General features: G+C 53.3%; 2 protein-coding genes across 3 annotated transcripts; one reads left to right on the top strand and one right to left on the bottom strand.

The window, feature by feature from the left end:
• Positions 1–381: 381 nt before the first annotated feature.
• Positions 382–13,918, bottom strand: KLHDC10 (kelch domain containing 10). The gene is made up of 9 exons (XM_027461611.3): positions 13,771–13,918; positions 7,979–8,200; positions 7,188–7,342; positions 5,893–6,041; positions 5,401–5,485; positions 4,461–4,527; positions 3,896–3,943; positions 2,452–2,591; positions 382–1,285 (listed from the first exon to the last, which is right to left on the bottom strand). Exons 1-9 carry the CDS (start codon positions 13,916–13,918, stop codon positions 1,076–1,078), a joined length of 1,224 nt encoding a protein of 407 aa, XP_027317412.3. The 3' UTR covers positions 382–1,075.
• On the top strand, positions 13,917–24,624 carry ZC3HC1 (zinc finger C3HC-type containing 1). Of its 2 annotated transcripts, none has more exons than XM_027461602.3 (10): positions 13,917–14,344; positions 16,713–16,824; positions 19,759–19,909; positions 20,853–20,936; positions 21,291–21,418; positions 21,786–21,943; positions 22,343–22,544; positions 23,230–23,436; positions 23,592–23,801; positions 24,173–24,624. In XM_027461602.3, the coding sequence occupies exons 1-10, from the start codon at positions 13,917–13,919 to the stop codon at positions 24,239–24,241; spliced, it is 1,749 nt and encodes a 582-aa protein (XP_027317403.3). In that variant the 3' UTR covers positions 24,242–24,624. The 2 variants fall into 2 exon arrangements, with proteins under 2 accessions (XP_027317403.3, XP_027317397.3); XM_027461596.3 differs by having other exon boundaries at positions 23,227–23,436.
• Positions 24,625–25,149: the final 525 nt, after the last annotated feature.

Raw genomic sequence — 25,149 nt, 5'->3', positions numbered from 1 at the left:
CAGAGATGAATGCTTATAGGGTGAGGGATGTTCCCTCACTCTCTCTTTTTAATGCTGCCTTTCCTGGAAGGACAAACATCCCCACCCCCAGACCAAAAAGTGAACAAGGGAATGCTCCAGCATGTAGGAGGGAGGAAAGCAAAAAACTCACAGGTAAGTGGTGGAGAATCGGATTTGGGAAGCCAGATGGGGGTTTAGGGGAACCTGAACCAGTGTCAGAGTGGCCCTGGCTTTGTGCAGCTTCCTTAGGGTCTGAGGGCTGTAGGGGAGCCCCAGCTCTTGCAGCCTCTTCTTAGGCTCCCCCCAGCCTCCTCTTGTACTCTTCACCTTCTTTGCAGCAGGATCTTCCCCCCCCAGCACCCCAAGTAAACTACACAGCAGTCCAGTAAGTGGTAACTTTTAACCGGTCTTCCAAGCAACCCTTTCAATATGAAAAGGCCAAAAACACAGACACAGACGCTTCAAATCGACACGCACAGCACCAGAACCGCTGCACGGGCTGAGACTCGCTCAGTTCCTCCTCATGCAACCTTCTGGCCCCCTTCCGAAGCTCAAAGAGGCTGGGAACGTGCCCACAAAACACATGCAGAGCCTTCAAAGGGCAGCAGTTCTCATTTTTTTTATAGAGGGAGAGCTCAGCTGGGCGGCACCCAGAGCAAAAAGAACAGGGCAGCTGTCGTTCTGCAGTGAATGGCCTCGGGTAGGTACAGCTCGTGTGGAAATGCTAAGGTGGGATGTGCCCCATGGAAGCGTGAGGGCTGACATTCATGAAGCTTCCCCAGCCCACCCCCCCTGTTAGATTTGCAAGCGGGTGCTGATGAGGATGGCATGAATTAGTCCCAGAGAGTGTTTTTTTTTTTTTGATTAACAGCGGGGATTTCGAGCTCCATAAATTAAAAAGGGGGATTTCCGACAACTGAAAGTAAAAATTTCTAGAAAGGCATCGATGTATTTGCTGAGTAAGGCGTTGAGCAGCTTCCTCTCCGTGGTTTTAGTGAGACCATCTGCAGTATCCATAAATAGGGGGAGGGGAAGGGGCCTTTTTTTGGCCACGGGGCAGAAGCACGAGCTGGTCTCATTTTAGTCGCTCCACCAGTCCCTGCGTCAGTCCAAGGTGCAAGAGCTGAGCTCTGGAGAGAGTTGCTAGGCGAGGGAAGTAGCTGAGGAGCTTCTCCCACGACAGTTCCAGCAGGCTGGGCACCACCAGCCACATTTTGAAGAGGGAGCCAGTCCGTTTGTTTTCGTGGATGTTGACCACCCCGCCGTGAACGTACATACAGCCAGCCTGGAGGGGAGAGGGAAATTAGAGGGGGCACAGACAAGCAGAAATGGCAAACCAGAAGGTATGAAGCATGAAACCATCAGAAAAATCAGGATTTGACTTCTTTTATGTGCCTCAGTGAAGGTGTCGCCACCTGAGCCACTCTCTCTGGGCTCCTTTCAAAGCTGAGGGGAGGAATCTCAGTGCTGAGGGCATGCTCCTCTCACCCTGAAGCACAAATCCAGCAGCTTAGGGCTTCACTCAGTGTTTTGTTAGGTGAATTCTACCCCAAGGAATCAATTTTAGGACTGGGGCAAAGTGATGACAACTTATTATACAACCATACTTACATTTCAGAAAATATATTTAGCTAAAAACTCAAAAAAACACACAAAGAGATGCTCTGTTCCCTCTGCTGGCTCAGCAGCACACCACCAGCCTGCTCCAGGAATCACACAAAGGTAGAGAGATGGGAAAAGCTTGGCTGCTGGCCTGCTCTGAGGGGCATTTTTTTTGGTGTACAGAAAAAGAAAGGGCAGTCCTGCTCCCAGCACCTACCTCTTTCTTGGTAAATGCGTTAAACCAGCCTAGATTTCCCAGAAAAAGCTGCATTTATAACAACCTCTAAACGAGATGCTGACTACTAAAACAAAAGGAGCCTGAGCATCTCGTCCTCTTGTTTCCCTGAGGTGACGATTAGGTACAGGAGGCTGAAGTCACAGGTAAATGCACTTCATGGTGCCTGTCAGTCACACCTCACTCTGCTTCAAGATACTGCAAAAAGTAATTTTTCCACAGAAGGCTGCTCATTTTCCAACCCTAGCTGTGCTCTGGAGGCCAAATTCAGGGCAAGAACACTTACCTGGGGGAGTATTTGTGTATTCTTTGTGTGTTTTGGTGTTTTTTTTTCCCTTTTGCACACAGGAATTGATGCTCCCACACAAAATTACATCCTGGAGCTAGAGCTAACGCAGTTTAAAAGCTAAAATCCCACATCACCGCTTTCAGAAACTCTGTGCTACAGCTCTTCAAACAGAAGCAGTCGGTGTAGTAACCTCAGAGCAGCTCTCAGCCTCCCTCAAGATGCTGCAGCCAGGTGGTAACAGCTGCTCAGCCCCGTCTGCAGCCCACGCAAGCGGCAGGGAGCTTGGACAAACGCCCTGAACTTGAGCAAGCAGTGAGTCACTTACCGGTGTGACGGCAGCACAGTGGAAATACACGGGTTCAGGCATGGCAGCTGGCAGCTTGACCCACTGGAAAGTCTGCAGGTTCAGCTTCCAGACGTCTCCCAGAATCACTTCTCCGTTATAGCCCCCGCAAACGAACACATCTGCAGGAGAGAGGAAAGCCGCAGTGCTTACATCCCTCGGGAATCACAAAATGTGCTGCAGCTGAGGCACCTTGCTGAACAGTTTTAGGATCACCACTTAGGTTGTCTCAGCACAAGCTCTCAACGCCTCCCAAGTCAGTTCCACCCCACTGAGGCCACTTCCCAGCCTGTGAACCCAGCCCCACTGTGGCAGATGAAGGGATGAGTGCCTCTGAGAAGCAGGAATTCGGGATGATTCCAGGAATTCGGGACGATTTCTGCTTTAAGGAGCTCCAGCAAGCCCTAACCTGCCTCAATTCAGAGCTTCGAGCTGATTCCAGGGTTTGTAAACCCCCAGGGATCGGTCACAGCCCTGGCCCCAGGCTGTTGAGCACCAGGGCCAGGTCCTCAGCTCCTGGCTTTTTGCACAAATTCTCAACTCCAAGACCTGCACGATGCTGCTGAAGGTGGCTGGAAGCATCCCCCAGCTCCTGCCTTACTTTTTTGCCATATTTAGCACTCCTAAGAAACATAGTCTGCTACAACACTCTTCTACGTGGCTCAGGACGTTTAAACATCCATCATTCAGTAGTAGAAAAGGGTTTTAAAAAGAAGGATCAACTCTAACTACTTCTTCAAGCTATTATGAGCTAATATATTATTTATCGAGGTTGGAAAAATGCATTCTTTGGGACAATGAGGCTATGGAAGAGGTTCAAACCCTGCTTTAGAGGCCCAAAGGGGACAACTGAAGCAGACTGCACGTGCACGGCCCTCTTTAAGCTGTGCTTCAAGGAGCACTGTGCAAGTTCTGTACAGTGGGAACATCTGGAGGATTGAAATGAGGAGCAAAAGGCTCTGCTAAGCGTCAGCTCCCAGGACTTGGCCCCACTTTGACTTTCACAGCAAACTGCAAAGCCCACAGGTGAGTCACCTGTAACAGAAGCATCCTTCAAACCCCCATGTAAGCTCAGCACCAAGAAATTGCAAAGTATCACAGACACTTGTGGCTAAATGTTATGTTATCGTGCTAAAATGCGTGATATTTTACATTAAGGTAGCCACGTGTCCAAAGGAAACCTGTAGGTTGTACAAAATCCTGCCAAATTCCAGACGGGGACAGCACCGTGCATTTCAGGAGTGAATCTGCCTACAAAATCAAGCTCCCTCGCATGAAGAGCAGCATCAATTAGGTGGTTTAAGGCTGTTAACAGGAAAGAAATCCTCTTCCAGAAAAGATACGTGTGCCCTGCAGTTCCCTCGACCGTGGTTTGTCACTGCTAGGCTGTATCAAGATGTACCAATTTTCAGCAGGCAGGCTTTACCGTTTTTTATCTGAACACAGCTATGGCATCTTCGGGCTGCTGGGAAGCCTGAGAGGGGGAAAAAAAAAAAAGAAAAAGGTATCAACTCCAGCTGCTTTTGAAGTGCTGACACAAGTGGTGGTTTTACCTCAACATATAATCAAGGACAAGAATCCCTTTTTCATTGATAAGGGCTTCTGCTTCCCTGCAATCACAGGTCTAACATCTCTAATTTAGCAACTGGCTGTTTCAGGAGGTTTGGCCTCCTATTTGCTCTCCAGGGAAGAGCATTTCGCTCCCCACAGCCTCCAGCTCTCCCCTCTGGCTTTTCAGGGAGATTCTCACCGCTAACCAAGCCAGCAACTGGTCCCTCAGAGGGAGCAGAGATGGGCAAGGAGGGAGAGAAGCCAAATAAACTTCTCCTGGGTTAGTTCTCACTGCTAAAACTATAAAGAAGCAGGGTCCTGAAGCCAGTTTAAGTCATGACTACAACAAGGCTTCAAGGAAGGCTTTCAGACTGCCACCTAACAGCATTTTTAAAACTTTCTGGTTTAAAGACAATGACTTGTGACATTTCCAGACTCACCGACTTTTTCATGAGGTTTCGTGGCAATTTCCTCCCAGGTGTTGGTCTCAAGGTTGTACGCGTGGATCTGAAGGAACAAAGAGGAGCCGTGAGTTCCTCCTGGCTCCGCCAGCACGACGATGACGCAGCTGCAGGGTGACAGAACTAGACTCTGACCCGGGGAGCCACTATAAATAACACCCCTGGTTCATCAAGTGTAAAAGTGAACATAGCCAATGCAGCCGGTGACTAAGCAGGTATCAAATCACCTTCAAAACCTACCAGCTTTCCTCCTCAACTTTGCTATTTTGTCCAAAGCTGGACAAAAAGAATATTGCTTCTAGGAAAAAAAAGGACCAATAAAGCCCACACCCTCCAGTTCTCAAGGGTATTTAGAAATATTTAGCTCATACTGCACCTAAGGAGAAAAAAATGCAGAGAATGAAGCAGAAAAGTCACGGTAACTTCTACAGTTTCAACTTTTTTTGGAAGTGGAGTGCTATTTAAAGCCTCCTCATTTATCACCTCACCGTTCCAAGATGAATTCACTCTTTCCTCCCCAAATTTTAACGGGGAAAAACATTTACCACAAGAAAGAAAATTGAAATTTAGGATTAAGGGAGAAGACAAGCAAAGAGTCACCACATCAATATTCAAATTAAATATCAAGGAAGTAATTTCTTTGGCATTCTCCTGTTTTGGCACAACTATAGGATTTAGAGATAAGTCCTGAGAGTTTTTAAACAAGAATCTTTGTTAACAGAGCTGCAGAAACAAAGCTATTCTGTAGATCTGTGTAGTAATTGGCAGCACAGCTTTGTCATTTCTCAGTCCTGCTCCCAGTAATTACTTTTATTTTTTAAAACCAGCTCTCCAGACAGATGAAGTGACTGCACTCATTATATTTCACTGCAGAAAGTCTCCTGTTGAAGCAAACCCTGTAGGTTTCTGATCATTTTACCTTATCTAAGGAATAAGCTGTCCAGGAAGTTCCACCTCCCAGGATGTAAATCCGTTGACCATCATGCGCGATTTCATGTCTGTACCTGCAGGTGCAGAGACGGACAATGAGCAGCACAAGGAATTGGTGCAAGCGAGCAAGAAAAAAGCTTTCTGGAAACGCTACCACACTTGGATGGTTTGAAGAGGCATCCCAAGCCTGCCCATGCTGTGCCAGTCCCTCAGGCTGGCAGTTTTCAGATGTGGAAGCTTTCGTGAGCAACCCAAGCAGCACCCAAGCCCCCTCCTCTGGTCTGGCACCACCCAGCACAGAGCAGTGCCTGGCAGGAGCTGCACACCCCATCCCTACATCCCCCTACCTTCCAGACCCAGGAGATTCACAGACACTGCTCTAAAAGTGCTCAGCAGCCCGTCCAAGCTCTCTGAGCTTCTCGGTCCCTGTAAAAGTGGAGACTCCTCAGCCTAAAAGCTCCCCAGACCGACAGCTCCTCACCTCTCCTCTGGCATGTCGCAGGACATGTTGTTTGGTTTCAGCTGGATCCACTCCCTCGTGTTGAGGTCTAGCTTGTGCAGGTCAGTGCTGTAGATGTAACCGGTCGTCCCACCAAACACGTACAAGGAGCCGTTGATGATGGCCATGGCCTGCAGGTGACGGAGAAAAAACAGTTAGGAAGAAAGGAAACGTGGCAGCAGCGTCTGAAAAAGAATTTCCATCCTCCTGAAGTGAGATGTTGCTTGCAAAGCTCTGCCCTTTGTATACCTTCTGATGAATTTGAGGGTAAACGAAGAAAATACACAAAATATAGCATGGTTTCTGTAGCATCCTGGTCACAAAATGAGTACCTAAAAGGAACAGGAAGAAAAAACTCCCAAGGGGAAAAGGATGCAGAGGCTAGAGGAGAAAGCTGGGGCACGAGGCAGGGAAGAAAGCACAAGAGCTTGAATTCTGTAAGAAAAATCCTTGTTTCGGTTTCATCAGGGAGAGCAGTGTCATGGCAACACTAAATTCCTGGAAAGAGTTTCTAAAACCCAGCAGAGAGGTTTCTTAGCAGAAGCCTCGGTGATGCTCCCTTACAGACCACAACTGGTACACCGAGCCCTTTGCAAGGCCAGTCCTGATCCTCACAATCAGGAGCTGGCATTTGGACCAGCTCACAAATCCAGCAGCTGTAGCAAAAGGAATCCTCTGAACCCTCTGTAACTGCAAGAGTGGAGAGCTCTAAAAGCCAAGGGGAGAAGGAAGGGAAAGAGTGTTCAAAGCTTCGTGGAGAACGCAGGGAGATACAGGACTGGACTTCCCAGAAAGGCAGAAGAAATGGCATGAAATACTGTGTAAGCAGCAGAAGGTGCCAAAAAGATTAAAAAAGGAAGAGAGAAGCAAAAAGCCACAGAAGAGACACGTCTGAGCAGCGAGCCAGATGAGCCGAGACGAGCTGCTACGAGAGTGGATCTAGGTTTTTGTGCTGTATTGGACATCAAGCTCATTCGGGACACCACAGACAGTTTGAAAAGTTGCTATTTTAATGCAAATAATTCATATTAAGCGTTGTTTTCATTTATATTTAGTATTTTAAAGGCTCTGAGGAGGCTACAGAGCAACTCCAGAAACCACCAGCTACTGCTTTTATCAGATGAACCATTTTTGCATCTGGCATTTAGTTAAATTTGGGGTTTTCCAACTGCAAGATTCTTGGAGATTTCAAAGGAAAATAAGTTTTCAAGCTCTGGCCCCTGCTGCAGGACACGACATAGCGTATTCAGGCACACATACTGTGCTGTGCCTCCTACCTGGCCGTAGATTCGATTGGGTTTCTTCCCTCGGCAGCTGAGCAGGGCCCATCTCTTGTATTTGACGTTGCAGACGTGGACGTCGTTGCCGTTGCTCTCCCCAAAAGGGATCCCGGTGCCCCCAAACACCAGCAGGTTGTTGCCGTGCAGTACGACTGGGAAAGACAGAGCAGAGAGACTTGTTGCTGCGAGACTGGGCTCCGTTCAGCTACCCTACAACTCACACCACACATTCACGGCCTTGAAACGCTCTAAAAGAGAAAGAACGCAAGCTAAAACCATGGAAACCAAGGGCTCGGTTTTAAAAACAACCAGTGAACAAAGAGAGATCTATTTTTGGGTGCTGAGATGGCTGCACCAAGCACCTGTCCACCGAAAACACAGCGGCCTCGCAGCTGTTAAGCTGAATTCCCAAAGATTCCCTCTTGCCGTGGAAGTTTTTTTCTTCCTCTTGGCCTCAGCGCTAGAGAAGAGGAAGAAAAACCAAAAAAAACTCCCAAACTCATCGCCTACGTGGACAAGAGATGGAAACAGGACCCAAATTCGTGGCTTACACATGTAAGAAATAGAAACTGGACCCAAACTCGTGCCTTACTTGTACAAGAGATGGAAACAGGACCCAAACTCATGGCTTACGTGTACAAGAGATGGAAATAGGACCCAAACGCATGGCCTTCGTGTACAAGAAATGGAAACTAAACCCAAATTTCCCAGTTCTTGCCTGGTTTTGCATGCCACCCGTTAAAGCAGCTTCAGGAGTCGATGCCTAGGCACCGCGTTTCCATACGTACGTGACATGGAGGCCAGCTCCCTGGGCATGTAGCCTTCCGTGCCCATCTGATGCCAGGTGTCCGTGGCAAAGTTGTAGCGCCAGAGCTCCCTGAAGAGCGGGTAGTCCTCATTCTCCGGCCCACCGGACTCGTCGTAATCAGGGTTGTAGCCTCCAAACACGTAGAGGTTGGCGTTGTCGGCCACGCACCGATGGCCGCTCCTTGCAGGGGGAGATCTGTGACCTGGAGGGCAAAGAGAAAGGAAAATTTTAGGGGGATGGCTGCGGCCAGGCTTGTGGCTGAGGGTCAGGACCACGGTGGTCCGCAGTGGGCCCGCAGCTCAGGGCAGGAGAAGCCTTTTGGATGTCAAATCCTACCCTCGAGATATTTTTAGTTATTATTTGTTCACAAATTCCCCTCTCTGGCATTCTGCGTGGCTGATTTATTTAGGAAATGGCTCCGAAATGTCTACGGGGAGCTCAAGTTCAAACCACAAGAAGCAAAAAGATCCGGTACATGCATGGCAGTCCGGGAAAACTCAACAGCAATCATCTTGGCAACTGAATTTCTCACTGATAAGCAACCAAAATTCCAAGTTTGTTCTGATTCAGTGCTCGTAAGAAGCTAGCACAGAGCCAGGGGTTTTCCTCCAGTGCGACACGGGGCCACGAAAACGGAGGAGAAAGAGGAAAGAACAGAGAACGGTCGGGTCCCCGAAAAAAGGATCTGCACCACCCACCTGCTCTCACAGCTCTTTTATAGGATTTTAAGAGGGAACAGGACCCGGGGAAATCTCTATTTAGGACCCATGGTGTTTCTTCTTAGAGCCTGTTACAATTCGAGCAGTGAATTGGATGCACGGAGCGATAAGAAAGGAAGCAGCAAGCATCTTTCCTAGAGAAAAGGTGAAATAAATGGGCAACAACCACCCGTCCCTTCTGGAGCTGGGGTTTAAAACCTGGGACTACCAGAAAAAGGGACTCTTCTGGTTATAATAAAGGTATTTATGGGGAAGGCAATCGGCCAGCATCCTGCAGGCAGCATTTCCAGAGGGCAATTCTTCTCATCCTGGATGTCTGCAGTCAAAAGGAGACCCGATTACTTTTACTTTCACTGCGGATCCCATTTCCCTGTTCAAACACCCGCGGGGGGAATTTTCCAGAGGGAAGAGTGGCATAAGGCTGAGCTTTGGACGAGGCGAGCACATTAAAGGGCTCAAATAGAAGAAGATCCATTAATAAACAAAACCAAGGAGGCATTTGAGAAAATGCTGGTTCCTCCTGCTCCCGGAGGCCCACAGAGCACAAATCTGCCCCTACAACAGGGGAAAAATCATCAGACACCTCTTCCAAGACACCTGTGTGGACATACTCGTGTATTAATCGATGAATTAAGCAGTAAAATGTTAAAATGAGTTAAATTTGACAATTGAACTCTTGCATCCAGAATCGCAGTGGCCTTAATTCACTTTAGGAGAGAGTTTTAAACCACGATTTCTCCACTTCTGCCTTCTAAAGAAAGGAATCGCCCAAGTTGGGTGTATTCAGGAGCTAATTAAGCTGAGTTTCTTCATCAGACGAGCTTCTACAGCCTGGACCTCTAGCGAGGAGATCCATTTCCACTTAATTATGCTCTATTTAATGACTCACACGCTGACCTGTCCCTGCTGGAGTCAACGCTCAAGGGATGCACTGAGGGACTTCAGAGGGAGCTCCTCGCACGGCCCAGGTGAACTTCATTAGGGCTGCCTCCTAATTGCACGCCTCTCAGGAATAAAATGAAAGGAGAGCAAGGGAAAAGGAGGGGTGAGCACCTGCTGCCGGGCTTCCTGACGTGGCACAGCCCAGCCTGATGCAGGAGAAGTTTGTTCCCTACCTCTCAGAGAGCTCAGGAGGCAGCACAGATCTGGGGAGAAGAGAACAGAGGGGTCAGTGAGAATAAAGAAACCCTTTAAATTAAAGGAGGAAGGTTTAAGGGTCCTGAATGGCATCCAACAAGGCTCCTGGGCAAATCATCCCTCTTACAAAGAGGAGGACACTCAAATTTTAAAGCTGAATTGCATCCTAACGTGAGTATTGATCCTATTCTCATCAACACAAGCTTCAAAGTTTATTAAATTCTGCCTGTGAGCTCCAGAAATCTATGAAAAATCTGGAAAAAAAGCAAGAAATCAGACTCCTTGAGGCTACGCAGCAGCTCTCGGCTCGCCTAGAACCAAGCCACCGTGGTTCCACAGCTCCACAAAGTTGGACAGGAGGAGAATTAAATGGGAAAGTAGGGGGTGAGTCAGTGCAGCAAGAGGTGAGAGGCTCTTCGAAGAGCAGCACCGAGACAGGGTGCAGGGAACAAACAGCTGCTGTGCCAGCCACATCGCTGTTATTTTTTTTAAAAAAAAGGGAAAAGGTGTAATTAGGTGAATTCATTTATCAGAATATATAAATAAACAGGGAAAGAGTCGAATACGGAGTTGTTTTGAGAGCTTGTATGAAAATATCCCTGTCCTTCTCGTGCCCAAGCTGCCAGAAAACCAGAAATTAATCTGTTAATTAGCAGTAACGAGCTCTTGGCAGAGTGAGGTCTGCCTCCGCCATCGGCTTCTGCGGAGTTTACTTTTACTTTTGAAGGGAGTTTTCTGTAATTGCCACAAAGCCTCGCTGCTGCTTCCCAGCAGAGCGATGCTGGGCTGTTTTCCTCGGAGACCTGCAGGAGAAAAACGATTCCTGGGCTTTTTGGAGGCAAAGAAATGCAAAGTGAACCTGCCGGCCTCGAGTTTAAGAGGCAGGACTCTGGAAACGGGCACAGGCCACGCTCTTTCACCACCACAGCCACCTGAATTCACAGCCAGGGCTCCTTCCTATGACCACAAGGCCTCGTTTCTAAACTTTTCCACGTGCTGGTGCTTGCTAAGGAGCCAAAAATCATCCTTTTGCTCGTCCAGGGGGACAGAGTCCAAGTTGGAGGTGCCCAGTTTGATGTTTTGCCTCTGTTGTCGGTCCCAAAGAATCGTTGAAGAACCCACCTGAAGCTGGGGGGTGAGCTTAAAGCTCTGACACGCTGCTTGCTGCACCCCGAGCCACTGAAACACAGAAAGCTCCCAACACCCCTAAACCTCTCGTGATTTGGTTTGTTACGTAGCACCAGCTGGTTTCAAGCAGCTTCTCCTCCTGTTCCTCTTCTTTCTTCCTGCTCCTTTTCTTGCTTCCTGCTCCCTTTGGCCGTCTGAAGGCACTGCTGGTCACAAAAAGACAAGCACACAAGTCTCGGCGATGAGGGATTCCACGTGGAGGTGAAATTCGAGGTGGATTCAGGCGCAACGCCCGGCTCCCAACCTCCAGAAAAGAACCTGATTCAATAAAAGTCGCCAACGTTTCCAAAATCTCAAGGACGAGCTGCTGCTGTGCTTCGTTTCCAGCCCAGATGTGCTTGAGGAGCAACTCCAACATCGCAAACGCGCTTTTGAAAACGTCCTTTGTTTTTTTTTTTAAGCCTCAAAGCTCTGTAAACGCTGCGAGCCCCTGAAAATTAGGAAAAAAAAGGGCTCCCAGATCTTTACTGCTAACGAAGCTCGATTCAAACTCCCCGTTTTACTGAGCTGTTGCTGTAAACGTCCCCTTTTACCAATTTTCAAGGTTTTACGAAGACTTTTTCAACACTCTGCTCGCTGGGAGGGGAGCAGAAGGGAACAGCTCCTCCACGCAGTGCTCAGGACAGGTCCTGGGAGGGAACGGGGCCGGCTGAGAAACCAGAAAAAAAACTTTTGCCCCTTAAAATTGAACGTTACAGACTGTGAGTGTGCCTCAGGCAGCTCTCTTCCCTTTTTTTTTTCGTTGTAAAGAGGAAAATGAAGAAAGGAGCTCTGGGGAATGAAGGTTTCCCCCCCACGTTGCTGGGAAACCAGCCCAAGACACAAACAGGTACAGGACACTCGGGGTTTTTTTTCCTGGTGTGTTTTTTTTAAAGATGTAGCAGAAAATGTGACACTTTCTGCCCCAAAAAATCCCTCTAACCCTATCGTGACTGCTCTGCTGGGAGAATTCTAGCTCAGGAAAAGAGCCTAAACCCAGAGGGAGGGAGATATTCAGGTCTCCAGATCATTTTTGCCCAATTAACCCCCAAAAGCATGAGGAAAACACTCAAATGTTGCTGCCACGGCTCTGTTTTCAGCGTGGATGGGAGGATTTCCTCCAAGGAGACCAAAATCCGCCCCACCTCTGCTGGAAACTCGGGATCTTTCTAAAACTTACACCGACCTAAGAGCAGCTCCTTCCTTTTCCACCTCCAAGGGGCAATTTTAGCTGCTTTTGGTTTCCAGATACCTCCAGGCAGCAAAACCACACGCAAATTGCTTCTTTTTTTTCCTTAGCTGGCTGCTGCGAGCCCTCCCCTCGCCTCTCTCCACCGTTTCCCTGCGCGATTTAAATTCTTGAGGGTATAAAAAAAGGGCAAAAATGTATTTTTGAACGCATTTTTCGTGGCTGGGGAAGAAAGAAGAGAGGGAGAACGCGAGGAGAGCGGCGCCTACATAAAAAAGGATGCTCTGGTGTTTAACCTGCACCGTTTTAGGGAGGAGATAACCCAAAAAATGGGATTTAAACAGCTCTTGAGGACTCACCGGGGTGCAAACACCGGTCCAGGAGCTGCTGGCTGCTGTTTTGGGGGCGCTTCGCACCCCCCTGAAAGGGATCTGTGAGGTGGGGATGGGGTAGAAAGGGCTGGGAACCCTTCCGGGGTGGCAGCACCCCAAAATCTGCGGCCCTGGGGGGCGAGGGCTGCTGTGGGCACGAGGAGGGGATGCATCACAGGAGCATGGGGTGCCCCAAATCCTTCTTAGGATTGTAGGGTTGATAAAATGGGGGTGATTACCCCTCCTGAGGGATCATGGGGTGACTCTGGGGTGCCCCAAATCCCTCCCAGGCTCGCAGGATGGATGGGATGGGGGCGATCACTGTTTCTGGGGGATTGTGGGGTGACCCCAAGGTGCCCCAAATCCCTCTCAGGATCACAGAATTGATAAAATGGGGGTGATCACTCCTCCTGTAGGATTGTGGGGTGACCCCAGGACGCCCCAAATCTCTCTCAGGCTCACAGGATGGGTGGGATGGGGGCGATCACTGCTCTTAGGGGATTGTGGGGTGACCCTGGCGTGCCCCAAATCCCTCTCAGGATCACAGGATGGATGGAACAGGGGCGACTGCCCCTCCTGTACGATTACGGGGTGACCCCAAGGTGCCCCAAATCCCTCTCAGGATCACAGGATGGGGCCAATCACCCCTCCTGTAGTATTAGGGGTGACCCCAGGGTGCCCCAAATTCCTCTCAGGATTGCAGGATTGATAAAATGGGGGTGATCACCCTTCCTGTAGGATTGTGGGGTGACCCCAGGGTGTCTCAAATCCCCTGTGGGGTGACCCCGGGCCGCCCCCCAAATGTGTGGGATGGGGGCACCCCTGCCCCGGGGGGGGGGGGGGGCTCCCAACACATTTAGGATTAGAAGAAGAGAAAAGGGGAAGGAAAATGGACAAGGGGGAGTAATTACGGGGGAAAAAGGGAATAAAAGAGGGCAAAAGGGGCGGCGGAGAACCCCCCCCAATGGGATCAGGCCGGGTTAACGCCACCCCCAGCCCCAACAACCCCAAAACCCCCCGGGACGGCTCCAAACGGCCCCAAACCTCGACCCAAACCACCCCCAGGACCCCAAAACCCCCTCAGGGACCCCAAAACCCGGCCCCAACCCCCCCCGTGAGGTGATCCCTGAGGGGGGGGGGGGGGGGGCGCGGCCTCCTTCAGCCCCCTCAGGGCCCGGCCCCCGCTCACCCGCCGGCTGCGGCCTGCCCGGGAGCTGCACGAAGCGGTTGAGGAGCTCCCCCCCCGCTGCCCCCCTGGGTTCCCGGCCGCCTCCTTTTTCTTCTTCTTCTTCATCTTCTCCCCTCCTTCCTCCTCCTCCTCCTGCCGCCGCCGCCATGGCCCCCAGTCCCCTTCCCGGCCGCCTACCAGACCGCGGCTTCCCTCCCACCCCCGAGCCGCCCAATCAGCGGGCGGCTTCTAGGGGAGGAGCCAATGAGGCGAGGCCTTCTTGCGAGGCGGGGGAAGGCGGGCAGGGAAGGAGGGAGGCAGGGCGGAGTGTGGGCGCGGGCAGGCGGGAGCAATCGAGCGCCGAGCGAGCGAGCGGGGAGGGCGGAACGAAAGGGAGGCGGAACGAAAAAAGCGGCGGAACGAAAGCGCGCGGGGGTCGCGGTTTCCCGCCCGGCCCCTTTTTAGGAACGGAAGGGACCAAGATGGCGGCGCCCAGCCCGGCGGGGGCTCGGGGGAGGCCGCCCGGGGTCACCCCGCAACAGATTCGGGACCTGATCGACGGCGGCATCGCCCCGGAGGGGGACGGCACCGACGGGTGGGGGCGTGGGGGGGGTGGGGAGGGGCCTAGAGGGGAGGGGAGGGGGTTGGGGGGGCGGGAGGGGGGCGTTGGGCCTGGGTGGGGGGGGATGGAGGTGAGGAGGGGGGCGTTGGGGGGGGTTTGGGGGGGAATGAGGGGGGTTTGGGGGGAATATGGGGGGATTTGGGGGGGATGGGGGGCGTTTGGGGGTGATGAGAGGGGGTTTGGGGGCGTTGGGAGGGGTTTGGGGGGGCTCTGGGGGGTTTATGGGGCGCTGGGGGGGTTTAAGGGGGCGATGGGGGAGTGGGGGCGTTTGGGGGTGATGAGAGGGGGTTTAGGGGGTGATGGGGGGGATTGGGGGTGCTTAGAGGGGGTTTAGGGGGGTTGGGGGGTGCTGAGGGGGGATGGGGGACGTTTGGGGGGTGATGAGAGGGGGTTTGGGGCTGATAGAGGGGTTGGGGGGGGTTGGGGGATGATGGGGGTGTTTAATGGGGCGTTGAGGGGATTTTGGGGGAGTGGGGGGCATTTGGGGGTGATGGGGGGTTCGGGGGTGCTGAGGGGGGTAGGGGGCATTGGGGGGTCTTGGGGGGTGATGGGGAGATTGAGGGTGGTGAGAGGGGGTTTAGGGGGCAGTGGAGAGTTTTGGGGGGGTGGGGAGCGTGTGGGGTGATGAGAGGGGGTTTGGGGGCGTTGGGAGGGGTTTAGGGGGGCAATGGGGGGCGTTTGGGGGTGATGAGAGGGTGTTTGGGGGTGCTGAGGGGGGGTTGGGGGGCGTTTGGGGGTGACGAGAGGGGTTTATGGGGTGCTGGGGGGGTTTAAGGGGGCGTTGGGGGGGTTTGGGGGGCTATGGGGGCGTTTGGGGGTGATGAGAGGGGGTTTGGGGGTGATAGAGAGGTTTAGGGGGCGTTGGGAGGGGTTGGGGGATGATGAGGGGGGGTTTGGGGGTGATAGAGGGGGGTTGGGGGAGTTTGGGGGTGATGAGAGGGGGTTTGGGGGGTGATGGGGGGGTTTGGGAGGTGTTGAGGGGGGTTTAGGGGGCGCTGAGGGGCGATGGGGGGCTTTTGGGGGGTGTTGAGGGGGGGGTTAGGGGGTGCTATGGGGATTTAGGGGGTGCTGGGGGAGTTTATGGGGTGCTGAGGGGGGTTTAAGGGAGCGATGGGGGGTTTTGGGGGGAGATGGGGGGCGTTTGGGGGTGATGGGAGGGGGTTTGGGGGGTGATGGGGGGTTTGGGGGGCACTGTGGGGGGTTTAGGGGGTGCTGAAGGGCAATGGGGGCGTTTGGGGGGTGATGAGAGGGGGTTTTAGGGGGGGTTGGGGGGTGATGGGGTGTATTTGGGGGTGATAAGAGGGGGCTTGGGGGTAATGGGGGGGTTGGGGGGTGCTGAGAGGGGGTTTAGGGGGCACTGAGTGGCGTTGGGGGGTTTGGGGGGGCGATGGGGGCGTTTAGGGGTGATGAGAGGGGGTTTGAAGGGTGCTGAGGGGGGGTTTTAGGGGGTGCTGTGGGGGATTGGGGGGCATTTGAGGGTGTAGAGGGGGGATTTAGGGGGCGCTGAGGGGGGTTTGGGGGGCGTGTGGGGGTGATGAGAGGGGGTTTGGGGGGTGCTATGGGGGGCTTAGGGGGGGTTGGGGGGGCTGGGGGAGTTTGGGGGGGCTGGTGGGGGACTGAGGGAGGGTTTGGGGGTGATGAGGGGGGTTGGGGGTGGTAGGGGGGTGCTGAGGAGGGGTTGGGGGTGCTGGGGGGGGATTTGGGGGTGGTAACAGGGGGCGTGCTGGGAGCACGGGGCACTGAGAGGTATGGGGAGGGGAACTGGGAGGCACTGGGAGGTGCTGGGGCACCAATTTAGGTCTTACTGGTGGGCACTGGGGGGGCTCCAAGAGGCTCAGCTCTTACTGGGGGGTACCAATTTAGGTCTTACTGGGGGGGCTCCAAGAGACTTGGGTCTTACTGGGCGCCACTGGGAGGGCTCCGAGAGAGTCAGCCCTTACTGGGGGGGCTCTGAGAGGCTCAGCTCTTACTGGGAGACACTGGGAGGGCTCCAAGAGGCTCAGCTCTTACTGGGAGGCACCAATTTAGGTCTTACTGGGGGGGCTCCAAGAGACTTAGGTCTTACTGGGAGGCACTGGGGGGGCTCTGAGAGGCTCATCTCTTACTGGGAGGCACTGGGGGGACCCCAAGAGGCTCGGCCCTTACTGGGGGGCACCAATTTAGGTCTTAATGGGGGGGCTCCAAGACACTTGGTTCTTACTGGGAGGCACTGGGAAGGCTCCAAGAGGCTCAGCCCTTACTGGGGGGGCTCGGGGGCTTCTGAAGAAGGGCCGGTGACGAGGACAAGGTGACAGAAGGTTTTTTGGGGGGGTGAGGACATTTTTCTTGCTGTCCCTTTTAGGAAGGACGCGGCGGCCGGGCCCCAAGCCGCTAACGGGTCTCCGCAGCCCGATGCCCCCCCCTCGGAGTCGACGAGCAAAGAAGCTTACTTCAGCAGGGTGCAGACCTTCACCATATCCTGCTGCCCACCCCAAAAGTTCCCCGCGACTTTTCCGGGGTTGGTTTTGTAGGGGATGAGCCGTCGGGTGAGGAAACAGACGGCTGAAGGTGGAGATCTGCAGGGATTTTGGGGTTTTGTCTGGGAGGGATGAGGTGTGTTAAGGGGGAGATGAACAAGGGAATTTTGGGGTTTTGTCCGTGAGGAACCTGGCATCTGGAAGTGGGGATTAGCCAGGGATTTTGGGGGTTTTGTCCATGAGGAACGAGGTGTCTGAAGTCAGAGATTTACAGGGATTTTTGGGGTTTTGTCTGTGAGGAACCAGGCGTCTAAAGGTAGAGATTTACCAGGGAATTTTGGGGTTTTGTCCATGAGGAACCTGGCATCTGAAGGTGGAGATTAACCAGGGAATTTTGGGGTTTTGTTCGTGAGGAATTGAGGAGTTTAAAGGTGGAGATTAACCAGGGATTTTGGGGGTCTTGACCGTGAAGAACCAGGTGTCAAAAGCTGGAGATCTACAGGGAATTTTGGGGTTTTATCCATGAGGAATGAGGCGTCTGAAGATGGAGATTTACAGTGATTTTGGGGATCTTGTCTGGGAGGAACCAGGCATCAAAAGGTGAGGATTATCCAGGGAATTTTGGGGTTTTGTCCATGAGGAATGAGGTGCCTGAAGGTGGGGAGATCTACAGGGATTTTGGGGGTTTTGTCCGTTAGGGATGAGGTGTCTAAAGGTGAGGATTAACCAGGGAATTTTGGGGTTTTGTCCGTGAGGAATGAGGTATCTAAAGATGGAGATAAACCAGGGATTTTTGGGGGTTCTGTCTGCGAGGAATGAGGCGTCTAAAGGTAGAGATTTACCAGGGATTTTGGGGGTTTTGTCTGTGAGGAACGAAGTGTCTAAAGTTGGAGATTTACAGGGAATTTTGGGTCTTTTGTCCGTGAGGAACGAGGCATCAAAAGGTGGAGATTAGCCAGGGAATTTTGGGGTCTTGTCTGTGAGGAACCAGGCATCTGAAGGTGGAGATTTACAGGGATTTTTGGGGTTCTGTCTGCGAGGAATGAGGTGTCTAAAGGTGGAGATCTACAGGGAATTTTTGGGGTTTTGTCTGTGAGGAATGAGGTGTCTAAAGGTAGAGATTTACCAGGGAATTTTGGGGTCTTGTCCATGAGGAACCAGATGTCTAAAGGTAGAGATTTACCAGGGAATTTGGGGGTTTTGTCTATGAGGAATGAGGTGTCTGAAGGTGGAGATGAACAAGGGAATTTTGGGGTTTTGTCTGTGAGGAACCAGGCATCTAAAGGAGGAGATTAGCCAGGGATTTTTGGGGTTTTGTCTGTGAGGAGTGAGGTGTCTAAAGGTGGAGATTAGCCAAGGAATTTTGGGGTTTTGTCTGTGAGGAATGAGGCATCTAAAGGTGGGGAGATTTACAGGGATTTTTGGGATCTTGTCTGTGAGGAACCAGGTGTCAAAAGCTGGAGATCTACAGGGATTTTGGGGGTTTTATCCATGAGGAACAAGGCGTCTAAAGGTGGAAATTTACAGGGATTTTTGGGGTTTCCTCTGTCAGAAATGAGACGTCTAAAGGTGGAGATTTACAGGGATTTTTGGGGTCTTGTCTGAGAAGAACGAGGCATCTGAAGGTGGGGAGATCTACAGGGATTTTTGGGGTCTTGTCCGTGAGGAACCAGGTGTCTAAAGGTAGAGATTTACCAGGGAATTTTGGGGTTTTGTCCGTGAGGAACGAGGCATCTGAAGGTGGAGATTTACAGGGATTTTGGGGAGTTTTGTCTGTGAGGACCAAGGTGTCTAAAGGTGGAGATTAGCCAAGGAATTTTGGGGTTTTGTCTGTGAGGAACCAGGTGTATAAAGGTGGGGATTAACCAGGGAATTTTGAGATCTTGTCTGTGAGGAACCAGGCATCTGAAGGTGGAGATTTACAGGTTTTTTGGGGATTTTGTCCATAAGGAACCAGGCGTCAAAAGGTGGAGATTTACAGGGAATTTTGGGGGTTTTATCCATGAGGAACGAGGCGTCTAAAGGTGGAAATTTACAGGGATTTTGGGGGTTTCCTCTGTCAGAAATGAGACGTCTAAAGGTGGAGATTTACAGGGAATTTTGGGGTCTTGTCCGTGAGGAACCAGATGTCTAAAGGTAGAGATTTACCAGGGAATTTTGGGGTTTTGTCCATGAGGAACAAGGCATCTGAAGGTGGAGATTAACCATGGATTTTTGGGGTCTTGTCTGTGAGGAACGAGACGTCTAAGGGTGGAGATTTACAGGGATTTTTGGGGTCTTGTGTGTGAGGAATGAGGTGTGTAAAGGTGGAGATTTGCAGGGATTTTGGGGTCTTGTCCGTGAGGAACCAGATGTCTAAAGGTAGAGATTTACCAGGGAATTTGGGGGTTTTGTCTATGAGGAATGAGGTGTCTGAAGGTGGAGATGAACAAGGGAATTTTGGGGTTTTGTCTGTGAGGAACCAGGCATCTGAAAGTGGGGATTAGCCAGGGATTTTGGGGGTTTTGTCCATGAGGAACGAGGCATCAAAAGGTGGAGATTAACCAAGGATTTTTGGGGTTTTGTCCGTGAGGGATGAGGCATCTGAAGGTGGAGATTAACCAGGGAATTTTGGGGTTTTGTTCGTGAGGAATTGAGGAGTTTAAAGGTGGAGATTTACAGGGATTTTTGGGGTTCTGTCCATGAGGAACCAGGCGTCTAAAGGTAGAGATTTACCAGGGAATTTTGGGGTTTTGTCCGTGAGGAATCTGGCATCTGAAAGTGGAGATTAACCAGGGATTTTTGGGGTCTTGTCCATGAGGAATGAGGTGTGTAAAGGTAGAGATCTACAGGGATTTTTGGGGTTTTGTCCGTGAGGAACGAGGCATCTAAAATCGGATTTTACACAGATTTTTGGGGTTGTTTTGGGGGTTTTATCCTTAACTCCGGCACCCGCTGAAGTGGGCGGGCAAGCCCCACGAGCTGTCGCCGCTGGTGTGCGCCAGGTACGGCTGGGCCAACGTGGAGTGCGACATGCTGAAATGCTCCAGCTGCCAGGCCTTCCTCTGCGCCAGCCTGCAGCTCGCCTTCGACTTCGCCAAGTGTGAGTTATCCCTTGGGGGGGCTGAGGGCAGGGGCAGCGATCCTACAGCCAGCTTTTGGGATCCTGCACCTCGCTGGCTGCCCAAATGGCTCCTGTGGGCTTGGTTGGGTGGCGCCGGGCACCTCCTGGCCCTGGAAATGAAATGCAAAGCTAAGAAAGTTCCTTTAGTTTGTGAGAAAGTGGTAAAAATCCCTGCTGGTGCTGTCGGAGGTGGGTTTCCAGGCTCCTTGGGCTGCTCCTCGGCTGGTTTTTCTTGCCTAAAAAGACTTTGACTTGGCTAAAAACGCTTTGACTTGACTAAAAACGCTTTGACTTGGCTAAAAAGACTTGAAACTTTTCTTATTTAAGAAGGGCAGGGAGCTGCTGGTGCTGCCAGTCTGTGCAGGCGCTCGGCTCGTGTAAATCAATTCAGAAAGCCCTCCCGCTGCCCTATTAGCACCAGGTTGGATTTCCAGCCCTAAAACTCCTCCCGTTGGCCTCAGGTTCCTCGCACTGGTGCTGTGGCACATGGGGAGAGAGCGATAAAAGCACAGGGCTGAGGGTGCCAGGGAAACACCGACCTCTGCGGCGTGCTCAGCACCTGCAGGGCAGGAGCAGGACTTGGTGTTTGTGGGGCTGTGCTGGCTCCCGAGCCCAAATCCCACCCAAATCCCACCCAAATCCTCGTTAAAACGAGCGTTTCGGTTCTGAAACTCGTAACTTTTGGTTCCGAAACTCGCAACGTGTGGCCAAATGAAAAGAAATCGTGGATTTTTAGGGAGAGGGGAGCTGCATTTTCAGGCAGGGCTGGGGTTTGGCAGCAGCCTGGGTCGAGATAAAATTGGGGAGAGGAAACCCCCCCCCGGGCTGGGGGCTGGTTCGGGTGCAGCTCCCCTCGCCCCTGCTCGCTGTTGGTTCTTCCCCTCCCCTTCCCCGAGGAGTAGCAGTGGGTTTTGCCTTGCAGACAAGGAGCGCTGCTCCGAGCTGAAGAAATCCTTGAGCACGGCGCACGAGAAATTCTGCTTCTGGCCGGACAACCCCTGCCCAGGTCGGTCTCTCAGAGCCCAGCACGGCTCCGGGATCTCCTTTCCATCCCTTTTCTCTTTTCCTCTTGCATCTGTGGCTCGTATCTCTTCTGTTTTCATCTCCTCTTTAATCTTTGGGGTGATTTGGGATGCTCGGAGGCTCGTAGGTTTTATTTTCCTGCTCATCTTGGAGGTCTGAACCAAAATGTTTCCGTGCTTCCAAGCACCAGGATGGGTCCCTGCAAAGGAACACAACTTTTCTTTAAAAAAAAACATTCTCAGACCTTTCCTGGCCTCGTTTCCTCTCTCCCTGCGGGCTAACGAGGGGCGAGGAGGCAGATGGCCCCAAAACCACCTTTTTTTTTTCCCTCCTCCAGCCCGCTTCGCCCTGCTGCTGGTGGACGAGCCCCGAGCCCTTCTCCAGGATTTCCTGGAGCGCTTCCAGAGCCTGTGCCAGCTGGAGCTGCAGCTGCCCTCCCTCCGAGCCGAGGACATGAAAACCATGGTGAGTTCCTCTCTGCTCTGGTTTTGGGGTGTTTGGGAGGGTTTCTGCTGCATTTGGGGGGGTTTCTGCTACATTTGGGGAGGTTTCTGCCATGCAAATCCTTGCCCAACACGGTTTTAGCTGGTTCGTGCCATCGTGTTACTAAGCAGGGAATTTAAGGGCTGAGCGTGCTGGCTCGTGCCCCTCGGGGCAGTAAATTGGGACCTTTTTCCACGCCTTGTGTGGTTTGTGGGTATTTTGCCGGGCTAACTTGCCAGATTTGGGGCTGCGGGGGGCAAATCCAGCCCCAAAACACCGCCGGACTCGCAGGAAGGTGAGCGCTGCCTCTGCCCACCCCTTCTGCTGCCTCTCTCTTCCCTTCCCGCAGTCCCTGACGGAGGAGAAGATCGCCTCGCTCCTCCAGCTGCTCCGGGAGGAGCTGGAGCTCAAGGCAGAGGGCGAGAAGGCGCCGCTGAAGCTCTCCTCGGAGGCTCTGCCCCTGCACATGTCCGCCTGCGTCCTGGCGCTGTGCGGCTGGACCTGCGGGTGAGTAGCTTGGCTGCCCCCAGGACGAAAAGATCTTTCAAAAAATCTCTTCCCGAAGTGGGGAAGGGTCTGAAGAGACACCATGGCTTTGAGTTCGGTGCCGATTTCCACGCTGAAAGCTGTTGGGGCTGGGGGCAGCGATGTTTTTGGGCACTGGGTGGATAAGCTGAGCGTGCTGCAAGCCGAAATGGGAAGGAGAATTTAAATCAGGGAGACTCGGGGGGGTTCCACGTCCTTCTCAGCACACTGGGCTGCGAAACCTATAACTGTCTGCCCCTCAGCTGAGGCTGTGAACCCGTGACCCTTCCCAAAACCTGCTCCCTTTATGAAAGCTGCGATTTTTGGGAAGGTCCTGGGCTCGTCCTCACCTTCCCCCGTGCCTCGGCTCCGTCCCCGCAGCGCCGTGTCCGGCTCCTCGCTCCTCTCGGTCATCACCTGCTCGCGCTGCATGAGGAAGGTGGGCTTGTGGGGTTTCCACCAGCTCGATCCCGGGGGTCTGGAGACGGATTCGGGACCCTCCGAGCGCTGCCCGCCCGTGCCCACGTCCCCACGCAGGATGCTGACACGGAGCCAAGACGTTTTTCCTCCAGGCTCCGAGCAGGTAGGGCCAGCAGGCTCGGGTTTTGGGGTTGTGGGGGGTTGGAAGGCCTTGAGGGTGAGGTGGTTTGGGTGCCTGCTACCCTAAAAGGGGCTCTGCTATGGGTTTTGGTGTCTGATTTGAGCTGGGCAGCGCCTCCCTGGCCCCTTCAGGAGTGCTGGTGGCCTGAGGATTCACAGAACCACGGAATGGTTGGGGGTGGAAGGGACATTTGGGGTCCTTCTGGTGCCACCCCGAGCTGGTGCCCAGCCCCACGTCCAAGAAGATCCTCGAGGAGGGGACACCAAAACCTCTGGGTGCTTGGGGCAGGGCTCCGGCACCCTCCCAACCCAAAAATGCTTCGTGGTATTCAGAGGGAACCTCCTGAGCTCCAGCTTTCAGCTTTTCCCCATATCAGAGATATTTAAACCCCTTTCAGCGTTTTGATTATCCTTTACCGAGCTCTCCCCGCTCCGTCCACCCCCATTTCATACTGGGGAGCCCAGAACTGGACCCAGTTCCCCAGGGGAAGCCTCAGCAGCGCTGAGCAGAGCGCCAAAATCAAAACCCCTCCAACCTGCTGGCGATCCTACACCCATCAGCAGCGACACCACCAGCAGGAGCATGTCCCTAGCTCTTTTCCTGCAGAATTCCTTCCCGGGAGGGTTCCCCCAGTAATTAATTCTCATCCTTTTCCCTCTGGCAGCAGGAGAAGAGCCCATCCCCGGCGGTCTCTCGCCCACGGATTTGGGATTCCCCCAGCCCCGGGGAGCGAGGAGGAGAATTGGAGGCGGCCAGCCCCGCGCCGCGCAGCCGCCCCGTTACCCGCAGCATGGGGCAAGGGGAAAACGTGGACGTGCCCTCCAGCCCCGTCCGCAGGGCCAAACGGGCTCGGCTCTGCTCTTCCAGCAGCTCGGTGAGTGCCACGGGGCCGGGAGGGAGCAAAAATTTGGGGAGGTGAAGCTCTGGGATGGCTCCCGGCCGGCGTTTGGGCACGGAGAGGGTTTTATGGCCTGTTTTAAGATATCCCGTGGCTGATATCCTTTTCTCCTGTCTTCTCTGCCTTCCCAGGATGTTTCTTCGAGGAGTTTCTTCGATCCCAGCTCACAGCATCGCGACTGGTGCCCCTGGGTCAACGCGGTGGAGGGCGCGGAGGCCTCGCAGGATTCCGCAGCCCAGGCTCAGGAGGAGCCCCCCAAAGCAGAGCCCGGCTGGCGAGCGATCCTCAACCTGCTCCTGACCCTCAAAAAATGTGACAGAGCGCCCGAAAGCGAGCCCGTGGTGAGCCTGCTATAAATACCGACCCTCCTCAGCTCCAGTTTCACTTCGTGTCCTGCTGGAGAGCTCCCAGCCTCGTGGAGCTGCGGCTTTGCTGAGCCTGGGGGTGTTGGGTGCCCCCAAAAACCCCGTTAGCTGCTCCTGCTCGGGGCTGAGCTGCAGCCCTCCCGCTTCACCCTTTGTCCCGAGCCCTTCCTACGAGTTGCAGCTCCCCAAAGGGCTTTTCCCTCGTGATTTTCCTGCTGGGAAACGGCTCTAAAACCAAAAAAAGACGCTCGCTGATGTCCTTTTAGCCAGCGGGGGTATTTCAGGATGCTTTTGGGGTCTGTAGGGCCGGTCTGGAGGCGCTTTGACCTCTCTTCCTTCTCCCGCAGAGCCTCTCGGTGAAATCCTCCAAGGTTTTCCGCATTTTCCGCCAGTGGGAGAGCGTGGATCCCTCCTGAACCTGCTGCTGCCTCCGGGGGAACCTCACGCAGCCCCTCGTTGAGGGGGGGGACACCGGGCAGCGCCTCGCTCCGGCACCGAACCACCGGGGAAGCTTCCAACGTGTGCTGAGAAATCCCCGGGCTGCCCCAGTGCCAAAACAGCCCCAAAACAGCCTCCGGGGACCCCCCTGAACCCCAAAAGCCTTCCTCGAAGCCCCCCTCACCTTCACCAGGTGCTGCTGTAACCCTCAACCCCAAGGGTTTCGACAGCTCCGACTGCGCGGGGTGACCGAGGGGGACGCGGTCACCCTGCTGGGGGTGATTTGGGGTCCGGCTGGGACCTGCCCCCCAGCAGCACGGGGTGATGCCAGGTGGGAATAAACATTTCATGGTTTTTCTTACGGCTTCTGTGGCTCTTTTTTTGGGGGGTAAAATGAGCTCCGGGACGGCAGCGGGGTCGAGGCAAAGAGCATTATCAGCTCCCAAGCTGCTGGGAGCAGATAATGTCCCCGTCGTCTGTCCCGGGGTGATAAATCGCCCAGGCAGGAGCTTTGGGGCCAAAAAATAGGGAAAATGTTGCTCGGGGGATTCCCCTGGCTTGGGTGGTGATCTCCTTTCCCACAAAAGAGGGAGAAAAAGGTGAGGGAGGAAACCCCGAGCTGGTGTCTCCACCCTCGAGGATGTGGAAGGGGCTTTGGGGAGGGCTCAGACCCCACAGCTGCCCCCAGAGCAGCCTTGGGCCTCCTCACTTTGGGTCTGCTGCTCTCAAATTTGTGGGGGAAAAGGCACAGGGATGTGGTGTTCCCATATTTCAGAGCAAAAGCTCTCCCTTGACCCTATTTTAGGGGTCGGGATGTTTCTGAGCCAGGAGCTCATCACACCGGGGTCCTGCCTCGGTTTCCCTATTAGAGCATCCCACAGAATCG

This window comes from Anas platyrhynchos, chromosome 1, assembly GCF_047663525.1.
Source record: "Anas platyrhynchos isolate ZD024472 breed Pekin duck chromosome 1, IASCAAS_PekinDuck_T2T, whole genome shotgun sequence".
Classification (NCBI taxonomy): domain Eukaryota; kingdom Metazoa; phylum Chordata; class Aves; order Anseriformes; family Anatidae; genus Anas; species Anas platyrhynchos.
Note: the sequence above shows the minus strand (reverse complement) of the source record. Positions and strands in the feature narration are given on the sequence as shown.